Genomic DNA, 17,779 nt, shown 5'->3' with positions numbered 1-17,779 from the left:
CACACACACACACACACACACACACACACACACACACACACACACACACACACCCCTGTACAAACATCTATTAGGAATATCAACATGTTTATACAAACCTGATCTTGCTATTACAGGGAAAGGAATCAAACCTAAGGGCAGCATTCATTTAACATGCCTCAATTCTTCTAAGAAATTTCTAGAATCATTGATGTATTAAAAATAGGACCACATAAATATCAAGATTCCTTTTTCTTTTTTAACAGATGAAGCCCCTGAGAGAAAAGGGTTTATCAGTCAAATTCTTGATTCATTGATATTCCTCTTTTTTTCAGATCTCCTATTTCAAAAGTGTGGAGAACTCCTACTATGTAATTTTACCAAAGGATATCTGTTATTCATATCAAAATTATAGCTTTATGGAATGGTCCAGGGTTCCTGAGAGGTTAAGTGACTTGCTCTCCATTGCCCAACACTTGCTAAAGCTAACTTCTCAGTTTTCTGATGCCCCACTCAATGATGTATACCTCAAACAAATTAACCCTCTACTTCATCCAAATCTAAAAACAAACAAACAAACAAAAAACCCCCCAAAAAACCCTTTAGGATCTTTAGCAAATCACTTTGCTCTGGAGAAAAATAACTTCCCTAAAAGTTTAGCCACTGAGCTTGCTGGGATATTTGTCCCATTCCATTAAAATGTGAGGCATTAGCAATAGAGGGAAAATAACTGCCCAGGGAGATTAGATTTCTTAGGCTCCTCCGACAATCCAACTAACCGGCCTGTATTCATTTTTCAGAAGAGTATGAGATAAATACTGAAATGTCTGCAGTTGTGCCCCACAATTACCGGACTTCAATACCTGAACCTAGCTGCAGAGTTGATTTTCTCAAATGTAAGTTGTTTTGAATAGCATGCTTCTCAAATTGCTTAAATGTATAGTTATAATATTTTAAATTAGAACTAGACTGGAAGAATCACATATAACTGGTGACTGGACAGAAAAAGGGAACTACAAAAGAGGGGTGGGTTTAAGAAGAAAGATAATGAGTTCTGTGATGTGTATCACAACACATTCATGCCTACTCATCCTGTGCAACTTACTCCATCATATCAGAAGCAAAAGGGAGGGGAGTGAGGCTCTTATTCACTATAAACTGCCTGGGAGTTCAGAGCCAGCCAAGGAGTGCTTGCTGTGGCCATGAGGTCATCTGAATACTAGGCTGTGAGCATGCTGGGGGAAGGAGATGATTTTGCAAACAGCAGTTGTGGATTCCTGAGTCATTGTAATCATCCCAAAGTGTTGACAACATAAGGGAAGGGGTTGGGAATTTGGGGAGGACAAAGTGGGGGAATATTGGGTGATTATAGCTGAGGTTAGTGAGAGTGTGTTGATCTCACAGTTCTTAGAGTCATAACACAGGCACTTGGGTATAGAACCTCCTTTTTGGATACCCCTATTCTACCTCACATATTTCCCTCAAGAACAGCATGAAATACTTTATCTAAAGCTTCACTTAAATCTGATTAAATTATATGTACAACACAAACCTGATCTATCAGTTTAGTAAGTCTGTAAAGGATTTTAAAGTGCCTTCCAGTTCCAAATCCTATGAAGAACTTTTTAACAATTTGAACTGTCAGAAAATGTAATAGACTGTATTATTAGAAAATGAGTTCCTTGTTACTGGGGGTGAGGGAATGTAGCCTATACTGCAAAAGGGATTTGTGTTTTGGGCAGTGAGGTATAACTCGGTGACCTTATAGGTCCCTTCTAATTCTGAGGTCATATACTATTTTTTTTTTTTGATAAATGAAAGCTAGTCTCTGAGACTTTCACTATGTACAAATGTTGTTCTTACTGTCTTTTTATATGTATGTGTGACTGTGTGTGTCATTATCTTTGTTCCCCTGTCTCTCCTTCTTCATTTGTTCTGGCTTCCTGTAGGTCTATCTTTCTTTCTTTCTTTTTTTTCTCTTTCTCTTCCCACTCTTTTTACTTCCTTCTTTTCTTCCTCTTTCCATGTCTTTCCCTCTTCCCTAACTGGACATAATACTTGACAGTAGATAAATTTGTTTGTTCTCAGTAGTTGTGAGGTAGGTATTCAGGCAAACAGTAAGTTCTGTCCAGGCAGATCATTCCTGAAGTAGATTAGTGAGCCAGACAAGGCTAAAATTGCTCGTAATTATATTCATTTCTGGCTATAGGGATCTTCACTTGCAATCAGCTCCCATTGTTGTCTTATAACCAGCCAGGGCGTACTCCTCACCACCGAACTACAAAGTTCTGAAATTTCCTTATGTTGCTTATGATCCTTTAATCTCTTTCCAGATAGGAAAAACTATAAATCTCAGCAGCACTCATTATTGATATGGAGTTACACACATATAAGTATATACAAAACATATGCAAAATAATTTCAGAGAGAATGAGAACTGGGGGTAGGGGTGGGTTGGGGATTGGATAACATTTGAACTGAGCTTTAAAGGAGAATAGGAATTCTAAAAGATGAAGATAAGGAGAGGAATGCATTTCAGGCTTGAGGGACAGCTAGTGCAAAGCCTGGAAATGATGTTAGAGGCAGGCTGTGAAGGGCTGTAAATGCTAAAGAGAAGCATTTGTATTTGATCTCAGGGGTAATAGGGAATCACTGAAGAAAGGGAGCCACCATGTGGCCAACATGAGCCTGTCCACACTTAGGCCAGTCCTTAGAGGACTGCCATATTAACCCAAACTCAAAACTTTTAGTTAAGTTTTACCAGAACGTGGAAATAATTTAGGTACTCAGAGATTGGAGAATACCTAAGAAAATTGCACTTTATCAATTTAATGGGTTTTTACTGTGCTATAAGAAGTGACAAATGAGCAGTGGAATGTGTACTCTAGCCGAAGGTGTAGAGCCACTGGAATTTTCAGATGAAGGGTTCACCATGACAGCTTTGACTTGCCAGTGGGGAAGTGGGGTCCATGAACATAGATTGTAGCAAAAAGAATTCTTTCAATGTTATCCAGGAAAGCCTGCTCAGGATGAGGAAGGTAGAATTAAAACTATGCCACATCAGCAAACTTTTAGGAGAGTTTCAACAACTTGTTTTAACTAGAACTTGATGTGGTTGAACCTTAAATGTACTAGCATTGTAAAATAGGAACTATGCCTAGGAGAGTGGGGCTATAGATTCCTCTGGCTGTTCACAGAGGTAAGCGGAAAGAACAAGAAAAAGGAAACTGAATGCATGACATTGTAATGACCAGATTTGACTGTGGAGGAGAGTTGAAAAAATGTACCCTACCTCCTTCATTACAGAGCTGGAGGACTTTGGATGTGGAATAGTGCATTTACTGACAGACATAGTAGATGTATTGCTTGTTTTGCTGATTTTCCTCAAAATTCTTTTAAAATCTTTGTAACAAAGGAATGCCTGCTAAGTAGGGATAAGGAAGAGATATATATTTGGAAATGAATGTGATGTGAAGACAAAAAGAATTAATACAAATAGATGACTTTTTAAACTTAAAGACGGCTAGAACTGGAACTCTGTTAACTTAGTCTTTGAAGAACCTAGTATCACTTCCATACTGTGATAAGGCTTTGGAATCAGATATTAGTAGTACCAACTGTCATGTGAAACATATGCACACACAAACATGATTTTATTTATAAAATGAAAAATTTTCACCCCATTCTTAATTTTATTGGATAAATTGGACATTTGGTAGTTTTTGCCTTCCAAAGTTAATAAATTATATTTTTTCTTGTATGGTGTCCCTCAATTGATATTTTTCCCAATCTGTGATCAACTACTGATCAACATTATTTTTTAATAACGAACCTGTCCAGCCCACTCAAACTTATTAAGTGCTTAGTTCTAGGGTTTGCACTCCTGAATTGTTTCCCTTCCGACAAATTAAATCTGTTCTCCCTCCTTTTGCCTTTTTCTCCCTCTCCCTCCTTCCCTTTTTCCTCCCTCCATCTAGTATAAGTTGTGAAGCTTATATAATAAGGTTATGTCAAGCAATAAGAAAAAGATTAATTTTCTGTACCTTTTGTAGAAAAAGATTAATTTTTTTCTGAGTAGTGATTGAAATTGATTTAATATAAACACAACCTATTTTGCTAAATATGGTGAATTTCAGGTGTGTTGACTTGGGTCTTAGCAAGCTCTCGAGAAAGGTTTGGCCAGTTATTTAACTCTTAAAGTTGATTACTCTCACTGCTCAAAGTCTATTAACTATGAGGCTTTGGGGCTTCTGTCTCAAAGCTTTAATAGGGGTCATTTCCATAGCCATTTTTCTTTAAACAAAGATGACTTACAGCGTGAAATCTTTTCCAAGCTTTTCATCAACAAACAGCTGTCAAGCCACTATTCATATTTAACGAATGGTTTAGCTGTCAAAAACCTAGAGATTAGGAAGTAAATGAATACTTTTTCATCTTCTACTTTTTCCCTATCCTGTTTGGTGAAACCATAACCTGAGTATGGGTCTGACTAGAAAACAGGGGGGACTTTGTGTTTTATTTGTGTCTGTGGTCAGCTGTTTTGGAAGATGTATTCCCTTGATTGTTGATGTCTTCTTAATCACTCTCCTTTATCTTGTGTTTCTTTAGATGCCTACCCCATCACGTTTGATCCTGACACAGCTCATAGGTATCTCAGGCTTCAGGAGGACAACCACAAAGTCACGAATACCTCTCCCTGGCAACACCCATACCCAGACCATCCTAGCAGATTTGAGCACTGGAGACAAGTGCTCTCCAAGCAGAGTCTGTACTTAAACCAATATTATTTTGAACTGGAGATCAAAGGAGAAGGTGTTTATATTGGCGTGACTAATAAGAACATAGACCCAAAGGGCTCAGAGAGTAATAGTTGTATCTCAGGGAATAGCTTTTCTTGGAGTATCCACTGGAACGGAAAGGAGTTTAGTGCCTGGCACAGTGGCTCTGAGACTGCACTGGGGGTTGGTCAATTCCAGAGGCTTGGGATCTACTTGAACTATGTACGGAACATTCTCTCCTTCTATGGGATTGAGTTTGATACTATGGTTCTGATTCATAGGTTTAACTGTGATTTTGCTGAGCCAGTCTACCCTGCATTCTGGCTTTCAAAGAAAGATAGTTCAATCCAGATCATAGAATTGAGTGAAAAAGCAGAGATCTTACATTCTTTACCAATAGTTTCTCCAACTTCCTCAGCAGAAGCTACTTCATAGAATCTAAGGGTCCAAGTCAAATTCCTCTACCAAACAGACTTCAGACAGTGACTTACACTTCAAAAATTATTATGGGACAAATGTTGTTGGGGTTGTCCAACATTAGAAATCCTGGAAATCAGAGAAGAAAAAAAGGAATATTGGTCTGTTCTACCCTATTCCATGCTGTGTTGTTCTATACAGCATATTCTAAGACATTTTTCTTAATTCCCCTTTTGGCATTCTAAAATAGTATTTCCTGAGGGCTCAGTAATATTGTGCTAGGTGCTCTGAATGGTTACTAAAAATATATTAGATTTTGACCTCCAGAAGTCAATACTTGCTAAAATAGTTCATATAATATAATTGATATGCCTAATATATTATTCTAGACTCTGAAAGGGACCATAAAAGTTTTACATTATACAGAAATCCTCCCTATAGGATCTATGACAGAGATTTGCTATCTCACAAGATAGACCTTGGTCATTGGACAGCTTTGGTTGCTAGAAAGTTCTTCCTTATGTTGAGCCAAAAATCTACCTCCCTGTTAACAGAAGTGGAAACCCATAGACTGCATGGAGCACGAAAAATTCTTCCACCAGAAAGCCTTTGAGACCTCTGGAAAGGTTATAGTCAAGTGTACTTTCTCTGAGACACTCCAGCAAAACTGAAAAAGAAAAAATGCTGGGAAGATCCTTCTTACATCCAGGACTGCACAAGCAATCAGTCAGGAGACTGTGGGTATATTGATAAGGGGGCTCTTCAGTGAAGTCTGAAGCCAGTGTGATAATATTATTGATAAATCCTCTGTTGAAGTCAATGAGATCTGGGATTCTGACTTATCCACGTCATAGCAGGAGACAAAGTCAACTTCCAGTAGCTGACTAGCCAAGGATATGGAAATGGGACAGAGGCACCCAGGCAATGGAAGACATGGGGCCCTCACAGTACCCTGAAGCAGCAAGATTTCTGATATATAGACTCAAACCAGCGAACAAAGTTAATCCCAGTGGGTAACAGTAGAGAATGGAGGTGGAGATAAGGTTGAAGGCAGTGTACTCATGGAACGTCTAGGAAGTCGAGGCAGAGCACAGGGAAAGGGATTGAGGCAGAAGGCAGCCTTGTCAGCTCCTAAGCAAGCTTTCTACCTCAGGCCAGAAAAAAGCAGGAGGTACCAGGACTCAGCCATTTTATCAAGAATTGTAGCAGGATAGTGGCAGCATCATCCAGAACGCACCAGAGATAGGATCAAGACCCATACCTCTCATCCAAGAGTGTAGGATGGGGCAGAGCCTGGCACTGGCACAAAATTCTTATTCAGGAACTTGGACTTTGTTTACCAGCTTCATTTCATCTAATAAATTTTTTATTTGTGCTATGTATTTATTCTAAATCTTTAGTAAAAAGAAATATGTCATGTCCAAGTATAGAGCCTTGTGATATGGTATAGTAAAATTCCTTCTAGGTTAGTATCAATCCATTAACTCGTGCTCTGTGTACAATGCAAACAGTTATGTATTCATCTAATATGGTTTTTTTTCCCCTTTAAATCATTCAGACTACAGTTCTCTATCTTACTTCCAATGGTTAATTTTGTTGACTTTTTCTTCTCCTTTTTGTATTCTTTGTTACAGGGGATGGTATTCTGGGTAGGGGAAGTGACTTAGTATTCAAGAAGCAATAGTGATCACATTTATAGCTATCCTAAGACTTTCCTCACTTGCCTTCCTAAGCATTATGTTTTATTTACACCACAGATTAAATATATTTAACAAGAGAGAAAAAGGTGGCTAAAATATGAGAGAAGCTTGCAATGTGAATCTTTGACAATCAGCACAACTTATAATAACATGCAATGTGTAACACCTATGATTCTTCCCCATTCAGCCACTTCAGCTATCAACATTATTGCATTTTATTTTAAATTTACTGGTAGGAAATTCCATATAACGTATAAGCCAAATGTGTGCATATTTTGGGTCTCAGAAGGGAAGCAAGTCAAGGACTGCAAGTGGGTGGGAACAACATGAAGCAAAAGACCCATGAACTTTGTGAGAAAATTAAGCTATATCCTTAAATTCAAAACACAGAACCCAGTACCTACTAGGTAAAAAGCTGGAGACTGTACAGACTTAGCTGAATGAACAGTTGTGCCAGTAGTTTTCATAGATAATAGTAACATACCACAGCTGCTTCAAGACACTTTGAAAAAAAGAAAAACTGTCCACATAGGACACATTATTGAGTATATGCTATGTATTTGGTCTTAGGAGAACAGATTTATTAGACATAGTTTCAACCCTAGGGGGACAAGGTCAGTTGAAGTGAAGTGCATATATCATATGCATAAAAAGGTAAAAAATACAAGTATAAGGGAAGGATTCACAGAATATACTACTCACAGATATATTCAAAGAGAGGCAGTGTGGGCTAGCATGACTCTGAGTAAGTCATTTAACCTTTCTGAGTCTCAGTTTCCTCATCTGTAAAACAAGATGGTTGGACTCAATGATTCTCAAGGTCTTTTCCTGTTCCAAATATATGATTCCATGAGTCTATGAAGATTTAATGTGTTAAAAAAATATTAGCATCCTGCTATTTGTTTTTGTTTGTTTTTGTTTTTTGACTAGGCACTGGGGTTAAGTAACTTGCCCAGTGTCACACAGCTAGTTAAGTGTCAAGTGTCTGAGGCCGGATTTGAACTCAGGTCTTCCTGGCTCTAGGGCTGGTGTTCTATCCACTGCGTCACCTAGTTGCCCCCCTACTATTTGTTTTTAAACAAAATATAAGCACCTCTCTGAGTCAGAGGGGAGCAATGGGAGTAAAAAAAATGATCCATGGCCTAGGAGAGCTTCCTAGGGGGTTCATCATCCAGTTCCTAGATCCACAGTGTACCCTAGAACATTGAAGTAGCAGCTATTCTTTGGAGACTCAAATCCTTTATCTCAACTCACAGGGAGAGCTATACAAAGGGAAAGAGTGGTATGAATAATAGTATTGCTACAGGGACTAGAAAGTTAAAGGCTGGTGCAGTGGTGGGGTACATTTCATGGAGCAAGAAGCAATTGAACTAGACCATAAAGAAAGAATAGCATGATTTTAGATAAACAGAAGAGTAGAAATGATGGGAATGGTTGGGAAGTAGGAAGGGAAAGAATTTCAGGAAGATAGAATGATGAAAGTATAAATTTCCTTTACTTTATCTGATTCTGTCCTTTAATTATGCTTAACAGGTACTTGTCCATGTTTTTATTGAATTTGAATGTTTCCTATTTTTCCAAGAGGAAAAAATGGTTCTGTGGCTCTCAGTTAATTTCTTTTCTCCCAATGGGATCAGAGGCCCTTAATAGTAAAACAATTATAGGATCACAGATCTAGAGTTGAAAGGGATCTCAGAGACCATCTAGCCCAGCACCCTCATATTACAAATTTTGAGAAAACTGAAAACCAGAGATCAGTGACTTGTCTATGGGAGTCATATGGGTAACGTGTCAGATGTAGAATTTGAACCCAGGTCCTCTGACTCCAAAGGTACTGTGCTATCCTACTTCCCTAGGCTTTCCCAAACTTGGTTTAAAGTTTCTCAGCCCTCCCAAGCCTATCAAACAGTTGATCATCTATAAAAGAAAGGGGGGAAACCTCTGAAAACACTTTAATGTTTACCAGAGATGCTCGGTATTTAAAAGAACTGAAGATTCTGGGAATCCTATCAATTTAAGAATCCTTTCATGATATGGCTAAATAATTTCCTAATTATTCCTTTAAAAGTCAGACCTTTTATGCCCTGGACTTTCACATTTTTTTATTTGAAGAACTATATTTAACATTTGATATTTGAAGAATTATAATTTAATATTTGAAGAACTATGGAATATAGCTGAGAATTGGCCACCAGGCAGTGAATTGTTTGGCCAAAACAAATAGTTTTCTAAGGGATGGGTTTATGATCTGCATTATTAGTTGGAAGAATGGTGACTTGAAATATTAAAGTATATAACACAGACTTTTACCTGTGATATTTCTAAGGATCACCATATTATTTCTGGTTTCTTCTCTCTCTCCTGCCCTGTGATCATTTACTGTTTTTATAGTTTTCTCCCTTCTCTACTTTCCCACTAAAGTTTCTCTTTCCCCCCCTTTCTTTATGGTCTTCTTTCACTTATCTTTCATCTCTCCCTGTATGCTTCTTCTGTATGCTTCCCTACTGTCTACAAACATGCCCATGTCTCCCCCATCCTCAGAAAAGTCTCATTTGATCCATCCATTCCAGCTAGCTATTGTCTTATACTTAAATATTGCCTCCTATTTAGATCTTAAATAAATTTAAAATCTTAAACTACTTAAGATCTCCTACATATCCTTTTCTCTAACTCTCTTTTAGATTCTTTCTAGTCTGGCTTCCAACCTCAACATTCATCTGAAACTTCTACTCCAAAGTTACTAATGCTCTCAATTGCCAAATCAAATGGCCTGTTCTCATTTCTCATCCTTCTTGATCTCCCTGCAGCCTTTGATACTGTCAATCACCCTCTTCTTGATATTCTGTTCTCTCTAGGTTCTCCTCCTGCCTGTAAGACCTGTCCTTATAAGTTTCTTTTGTTGGATCTTCATCGAGGTCATCACCTTGTGTGTACCCCTTAGGGTCTGTCCTGGATCCTTTTTTCTTCTTCCTCTCTATTTTACTTGTTGATTTCATCAGCTCTTATAACTTTAATTATCATCTCCATGCAGATTCCTAGATCTACCTGTCCAGTCCTAACCTCTTTTCTAACTTCCAGTCTTATCTCCAACTACTTGTTGGACATGTAGAAATGAATGTCCTGTAGACATCTTAAACTCATTATGTCCAAAATTGAGCTCATTATCTTTCCCTAAAAGCTTATCCATTTTTGCCAACTTCCCTGTTACTATCAAGGGTACCACCATCCTTCCAGTCAACCAGGTTCACAATCCAAGGGTCATCTTTTACTCTTTACTTTCTTTCATCACTATCCCCTCCCTCTTATCTGATCAGTGGTCAACTTGTCATTTCTACCCTTGTAACATCTCTCATAAATGTTCCTTTCTCTCCTCTGACACTGCAACCATCTAGTGTAGGCCGTCATCACCTCACACCTGAACAATTGCAATAGTCTGTTGATGGTCTCCCTGATTCTAAGAATCTGATTTTTATTATTTAAATTAATCATACTAGAACACTTTAGCCAGTTTGGTTCCCTCACTGTTCCTGAAACCCAGTGTTTCTAACTTCCCTAAGACTGTTGAGAATACCACCATCTTCCTAAGCACATCAGTCAAAACCATGATCCTTCTACTCCCTGCATATCCTGGAACATCCAGCTTCATCCGTCTTTGCCTAGGGCCTCCTCATCCTGGAACAACCTACCACAATTTCAAACCACTCACCTCAGACTGTTTCTTTATTAAGGCCTTCCCAGCTTCTCCCATCCTCAAGAATTTCTGTTTTATTGAGGAACTGAGGCTAGAGTGTCATTTTTCTACCCTGTTCCTTACTTTCTCTGGACTTCATGATCATGCTCACCTCGTTGCCTGCTCCTCCACACTGCCCACTTTTCAATTTCTTCTCTGTGTTTTATTCCCCCATTAGAATGTAAGCTCTTTGAGGGGAGAGATTGTTTTTCTCTTTGCTTGTATTTTTATCTTCAGTGCTTAGCATAGTGCCTGGCACATTTTAAGCACTTGATAAGTTGTTCCTTCCCTCCTTTCTTTTCCTTCCTTCTTTCCTTCCTTCCTGCCTGCCTGCCTTCCATAGAAGTACACTAAAGAAATCTGGTCTTGATTCCTAATTGATTTTTCCTGTGTTATTACAGATGAGTCATTTAACCTATTTAAGAACCATATCTATAAAATGGGGACACTATCACATCACTCTCTTTCTCATAAGGTTGTTTTGAAAAAAATCAATGCTATTTTACTTGACTCCCTTAGCCTCTCCTGTGATCAGAATCTTATTTTTTTCCTTCAAGATCCAGCTCAAATGTCTCCCTGAAGCTTGCCCTGGTGTAGTAGAAAGAACACTGAACTTGGAATCCTATGATTTCTAAATTTGAATACCATCTCTGCTACTTACTAGTACCTGTGTGACCTTCAGTGATGACCTACTTCTGGGCTTCTGTTTCTTAATCTGTAAGGTGAGAGAGCTTGACCAGATTCTTCTAGCTTATAATGACCAATCAATTTGAAGTGAGTGACCTATTATGTGCCTATTACTGTGCCACGTGATATAAAATGAGACATGAACATGCCTTTAAGGCTTATATCCTGTGAGACAGGTAAAGTGGAAAAAATACTGATTATAGGATCATATAAAATATCTTTAATAAAAGTCATAATGAGAGGATTAACACAGTTTAAAAACAGGCAATAGGCAATTAGTAAAAAGATATGAACAGATCTTAAAATTACTACAAACTCTCAACGATCATCTAAAAAGTGCTCAAAATTGCTAAAAATTGGAGAAAGGTAAATTAAGACTGAGATCTCACTTCACACCCTTCAAATTGATTAAAATTGTAAAAGATAGGAAAAAATCAATGTTGGCAGGGACATGGGGAAAAACGTGCACACAGATCAACGGCTGAAAGACTTGAAAAGTTATCCTTTTTTTTTCTCCTCTTACTCTGAAAACCTCTGAATTTTGGTTTCTGACATCACTCAATTGAAATTGATCTCTCCAAAATTACCAATAACCTCCTAATTGCCAAAGTTAATGGTTCTTTATTAACACTTATAATTTCTCAGCCTTTTTGAAGCATTTGATGGTGTTGGATACCCTCTTCTCCTGGATACTTTTTCTTCTGAGTTTTTATGTTCTCTCTTGGTTCTCCTCCTATCTATATAACTGCTCCTAATTTTCCTTTGTTGGATTATCCATGCCACACTCTCAACTGTGGGTGTATCCCCCTTTTTGGGAAACCTCATTAAATCCCATGATTTCTTGTATCATCCTTATGCAGATTACTCCCAGATCTTCATAACTGGACCTACCTAGTCTCTCTCTTGAGTTCCAGTCCAGTGTTACCCAACTGCCTTTTGGACATTTTAAATTTGGTGTTTGAATTACATCTGACACTCAACATGTCCACTGAATATCTTTCCCTTAAAACCTTCCCTTCTTCCTAATTTCTCAATTACTGTTGAGTATGCATTGATCCAGTCACAACTTCAGTGCTCTTCTTGACTCCTCACTCACCCACATATCCAGTCAATTGCCAGATCTTGTCATCTCTCTTTTCATAACATTTCTTTCCTACACTGTGCCCCCCCTTCATTCTACCCACACAGCCACCACCCTAGTCCTTCATTACCTCTCATCTGGCCTCTTTTTCCACCTCCTGGCTTCCCTGGCTTCCTTCAATTCTCAGCTAAAATCTCATCTTCTTCAGGAAGACTTTCCTAACCTCTTTTAATTGTAGATCCTTTTCTCTTAATTATTTCCTAATAAACCTATATATAGCTTGTTTGTACATATTTGTTCGTTTGTTGTCACCTCCATTAGATTGTGAGATACTTGAGGAGGAAGACTTTCTTTTGCCTCTTTTTGTATCTCCAGTGCTTAGCACAGTGTCTGGCCTATAGCAGGCACTTAATAAATTCTGACTGACTGACTGTACTAGTATTACAAGAGCATGCCAAGCGGTCTCCTACTGTCAAGTCTCTTTCCACTCCAATCCAACCTCCACTTAGCCGCCAAAGCAGTTTTCTTAAAGTTCAATTCTGATCATGTTACTCCTATATTGAATAAACTCCAGTAATTTCCTATTATTGGGACAGCTAGGTGATATAATGGATGGAGTGCTGGACTTGAAGTCAGGAAAACTCATCTTCCTGAGTTCAAATATGCCCTCAAACACTTAATAGCTGTGTGACCTGGGAAAATCACTTGACCCTGTTTGCCTCAGTTTCCTCATGTGCACAATGAGCTGGAGAAGGAAATGGTAAACCACTTCAGTATCTTTGCCAAGAAAACCCTAAATGGGTCTAAAAGGTCTCTCTAGTGCTAATTTTCTGTTATTCTTACTTTACATCCCAAGCCAAATTAAATAAAAATATTCAAGTTTCTAATTAGTTAACAAGATTTATTTCTTATGGTATAAAGCATGCTGTACAAATGCCATAATGAAATAGTATTATGGGAAAGGGGAATTGAGAGGGGGAGAGATAAAAAAGAAATAGAAGAAATGTTCCATGCCCTTTGGGAACACAAGAAAGGCCACAGCCACAATAAAGGGGACATATTTGAAGTGAATGGGGTGGCTATGACCAAGCCAAGAATGTTTATGTGCCCCTTTAAAAACTATTGATATCTTTTGGTTTTATGTCACCAATGTATCTTTCCCCTACTTTCCAATCCCAAAAGAGCCATATCTTATAACAAGAAAAAATTTAAAAGAGGAGGAAAAAACCAGTTCTACAAAATTAACCAACATATTGAAAAAATTGGACATTATATGTGGTGTTCATATTCCCATGTCTCTACCTAGAAGTAAAGGGAGGTGCCATATCATATTTCCTCTTTGGGGCCAAGCTTGGTGATTATGATTTCACAGCATTTAGTTTTGATCTTTAAAAAAAAAACATTTTCTCCAATTTACATGGTTGTAGTTGTATATGTTTTCTTGGTTCTGATTACCTCATCTTGTATCACTACACATAATTCTTCTTCATGCTTCTGGTTTCATTATATTTATCATTTCTTACAACATTGTAAAATTCTATCATATTTATGTATCATTACTTTAGCTACTCAATGAGCATCTTTGTTTACATAATTCTTTGATATTACAAAAATGTTGCTATAAATATTTTGGTGTATATTGGACTCCTTTAAAATTTTTTTATAGATAATTATTGTTTTGATATCACATTCATTACCAAATGAGATAATGATTGTAAAGCTCTTAGCACAGTGCCTGGCACACAGTAAGTGCTATATAAACGTTAGCTATCATTACTAAAGTAATTCATAAGCGCATAATGATGAGTCCTCAAAACATGAAGCAGTAACCCTTAATTCCTATTATGTCCTCCCAGTAGGTCAAAACTTAAACTATTAAAATATGGCACATTTTCTGGAAGTGTTGAATGGAAATTTAATTTTCACCTAGGCTCTGCACTGTCTGAGCAACTCACTTGAAGTCCATATCTTTTGGCTAGTAGGTCATAGCTTGAGCTCATGCTCTTGCCTGTGATTGTCTTCTTCCAGAAGCTGTTTCGGTGGTCACCTCCTTCTGAGTAACCAGCACCCAGATACAAGAGCTCCTGATTTCTCAAACACACAAGGCTGACGCCAAGGCTAGTAATCACCATCTCAGATCCCTGGGCTCTGGGAAAGAAACAGAGCAGAAGCAGCAGCCAGATTTACATGTAATGATGCTAAATGAAGTGAGCGAAGAACATTGTACACCGCAATAGCAATATTACACGATGAAGAACTGTGAATGACTTACATCATCATATATGTGAGCTGGTCATGTAACAATAATGAAAGATAATTGATGGATAGCTTAGGTGACCACAAAATGTTAAATTTGTCTACAAAATATTAAAATATCTAGAGGAAAGCTTTAAGTACATTGGGCGGATTGTCTATGGAGGATTTATGGGATGGTATAGAGAAGAAGACTTGCATGGATTAATTGTATGAGATGGTAGGGACCTTGGAAGTATCTTACAGGACAGACATGGAAGTATTTTACAAGACAGAATCCTCCTACACAGGAAATTTTCAGCTTCTAACTCTCTGCCAAGTATTATATGAAATTTAAAAGCAAGAAGAGCAAGGTTTATACATTGCACACTTTGTAGATGGTTCCCTGGCCTAGTAAGTAGACTGCATTAGCAAGAGAGCTCTTTATAAATAATTTATCAAAGAACTTTTTTTTTTTTACAGATCATTACATTTTGAACAACATTTAAGCCAAAACCACAACAAGGGTTTTAAAATGAACAATTTATATTGCTTCATCATACTGAAAAAAGCAGTTATAGCACAATTGTTAAATTGGCTATTAAGCACATTGACCAAACACCATATTTTAATGACACTTATTTAGCAATATGAAAGCTCAACAGAAGGAGAGGCAATTTTGCTTAAAGCTGAAAATGTTTATTTCATTCCTTTTTGGCCGAAATGTGTATCATAGGTCTCTGATTTTTTATTGGTATGCTTGCCTTCAATAAATTCACTAACACTTAATACTCAAATCTTTGAAATATGAGTGAGTCTCAATGAGAACAGAATCATTCAGTTCTTACTCATACCCCTTCAGTCTCCTACCATTCACTTCAGGGCTAACTTTACCTCCTGGTTTCTCAGAGTATAGATCAGGGGATTAAGGAAAGGAGTGATAGCTGTGAGGAACAGAGCAGCTGCTCCATCTAGGGGGCTATTGGCTTCCAGTCTCAGGTAGATAAAGGCACAGGGTACATAGTAAATTGTAACCACAGTCACATGGGCTCCACAGGTGGAGAATGCATGACGTCTCCCATCAGCCGTGTGGATATTTAAGATAGCTTGGATTATATGTATGTAGGAGAGCAGGATTAGAGAGAAGCAACTGGCAACTACCACTCCAATGTCCACAAAAGTCACCAGCTCAATTAATGGTTGTGTCAGCACAGGCCAGCCTTAGTACTGCAGGGATGTCACAGAAAAAATAATCTACCTGGTTGGGACCACAGTATGGTAAGCGGAAAATGAGTGTGGCCTGGATAGCACCATGGATAGAGCCAGCTACCCATGCTCCAGTTACCATCAAGGAACATATCTTCAAGGTCATTAGTACAGGGTAGTGCAGGGGTCGACATATAGCCAAGTATCTATCATAGGCTATCAGAGTGTAAAGATAGCATTGGGTGCTGCCCAAGAAGTGGTAGAAATAGAGCTGAGCTACACGCCCACCAAATGGGATAGGCTTAATCTTAGCAGTGAAGTTCAATATGAGCCGTGGAACAATGATGGAGGAGATTCCCATGTCAATGATGGACAGGACACCAAGGAAGATATACATAGGGCGGGCATGAAGTTGGGGGTCGATACAGACTGTGAGGAAGATAAGTAGATTGCCCATTTGTGTCAGAATGTAGATGACAAGGAAGAATAAAAAGAGGAATGTCCTTAGCTTGGGTTGGTAAGGGATCCCTGTCAGGATGAACTCTGTCAGTTGAGTGCTGTTAGTTCTCTCCATCCCCTGGAGTAGTGTCACCTGGAGAATGACCAAGGCATATAGCAAAGCTTGAGATGAAGAGGAGTTAGAGAAAGATGGCAATAGATTGCAACATCAAATCACTGGTTTGGAGGTGAGGAGGAACTAGAGAAAAAAAACCATAATATAAGGATGGGAATTTTGAGGGGAAAATTTATGTCTTCTCTTAGGCAGAGAGATAGTAAGCAGGAATAAAACAATATTCGTTAGGGAGTATTTTTAGAATTACTTTGCCTAAGAGTAGGGTTTTTCCTTACTTCAATTCAATATTTCAAGAATTTGATTTTGTCAGTACTTGCTCCATTCAAGCACACTACATGCCCCTTCCATTCCACAGGAGATTTTCACTGTGAGTTTCTGTAGCTGAAAACATTCATCACCTGGTGGACAACTTTCTGATGATATGCCTCTCTATAAGCATTCTGTTACTGAAGGAATGGAATACACTTGAGACCCTTAGTCTTTGATTCATTATGACACAAATGATTGATTGATAAAACTAAAAGGTCAATTTATTCATTTGCAATGAGGCATATGACTTTCTGGTGACCAGAATATGTGGCATAGTGGAAAGGTTAGTGATCTTAGAGATTGAAAGACCAAGGTTCAAGTCCTAGCTCCAACCCTTACTGTGTGACACTGGGCAATTTTCCTCAATCATTCTGAGTCTCAGTTTTATTATCTGTAGAATGAGAATAATAATACTAATATTAAATGGCTCCCAAGGTTCTTGTGAGGAAAGCACTATGTAAAACATCCAGTGCTTTGCCCAGTGCTTAACACATTTATTAGGCATTTAATAAATGTTTATTGACTGACTGACATTAAAGACTATGTAAATGATAGTTGTTGCTATTTTTCTTCCAAAAAATCCTATCCTAATATCTTATATTGTGGAGGAGAGACTGGGTTCTTGAAGGTTGTATAAACAGAACATAAGTTCTGGCAAACTCTATGATGCTAGAAAGATTTGTATATATTTCTGAATGATTGAGTCTGCTGTCCAAGGCCCAAACTGGCTAAATTTGGAGGTGCTCACCATTAGTAGGTTGAACACTAAATGATGAATTGTTTGGCAATGTCAACCCACTGAAAAAAATATCCCCCAGTGCTGTGTGATCTCCCTTTTGCTTTCACAGTGATGGTGGTACAGTGATGACAAAAGAAGGCAGAAGGCATTTAGACTATCTGTAAATAGTAATTTAATTTTTGATATTTTATATGTGAGTGAGATCTTTGTGTTCTGACAAAGAAAATGACAATGTCCAATGACATACTATGAACATCAAAATTGCCATTCCCATGATAAATGAAACCAGAAGACAAATAGAAATTTTATAAAGAGAGCAAATTAAAGGGTGATTCAGAGATTGGAAG

General features: G+C 38.0%; 2 protein-coding genes across 4 annotated transcripts in view; one reads left to right on the top strand and one right to left on the bottom strand.

The window, feature by feature from the left end:
* Positions 1 to 15,377, top strand: part of TRIM16 (tripartite motif containing 16) — a 41,171-nt gene extending 25,794 nt beyond the window's left edge. Inside the window, exons 5-8 of one of the 3 annotated variants that reach the window (XR_003567179.1) lie at positions 780 to 875; positions 4,588 to 6,183; positions 11,162 to 11,326; positions 14,401 to 15,377. Coding sequence is in view for 1 of the 3 variants with exons in the window: in XM_027840659.1 (XP_027696460.1) it covers positions 780 to 875; positions 4,588 to 5,192 (701 nt within the window). In the remaining 2 variants the exon portion in view is untranslated. Of the gene's footprint in view, positions 1 to 779; positions 876 to 4,587; positions 7,548 to 11,161; positions 11,327 to 14,400 lie in introns of those variants that run through there. The other 2 variants (XR_003567178.1, XM_027840659.1) reach the window with 2 other exon arrangements.
* A 100-nt stretch (positions 15,378 to 15,477) lies between these two features.
* Positions 15,478 to 17,082, bottom strand: LOC114026919 (olfactory receptor 10G3-like). The gene is given in 2 exon segments (XM_027840688.1): positions 15,478 to 15,795; positions 15,797 to 17,082. Coding segments are annotated over 2 exon segments (906 nt in total). The 5' UTR covers positions 16,385 to 17,082.
* Between the last annotated feature and the right edge of the window lie 697 nt (positions 17,083 to 17,779).

Source organism: Vombatus ursinus, unplaced genomic scaffold (genome assembly GCF_900497805.2).
Source record: "Vombatus ursinus unplaced genomic scaffold, bare-nosed wombat genome assembly UNPS02004704.1, whole genome shotgun sequence".
NCBI classification, from domain to species: domain Eukaryota; kingdom Metazoa; phylum Chordata; class Mammalia; order Diprotodontia; family Vombatidae; genus Vombatus; species Vombatus ursinus.
This window is presented reverse-complemented; position numbering and strand designations above follow the sequence as displayed.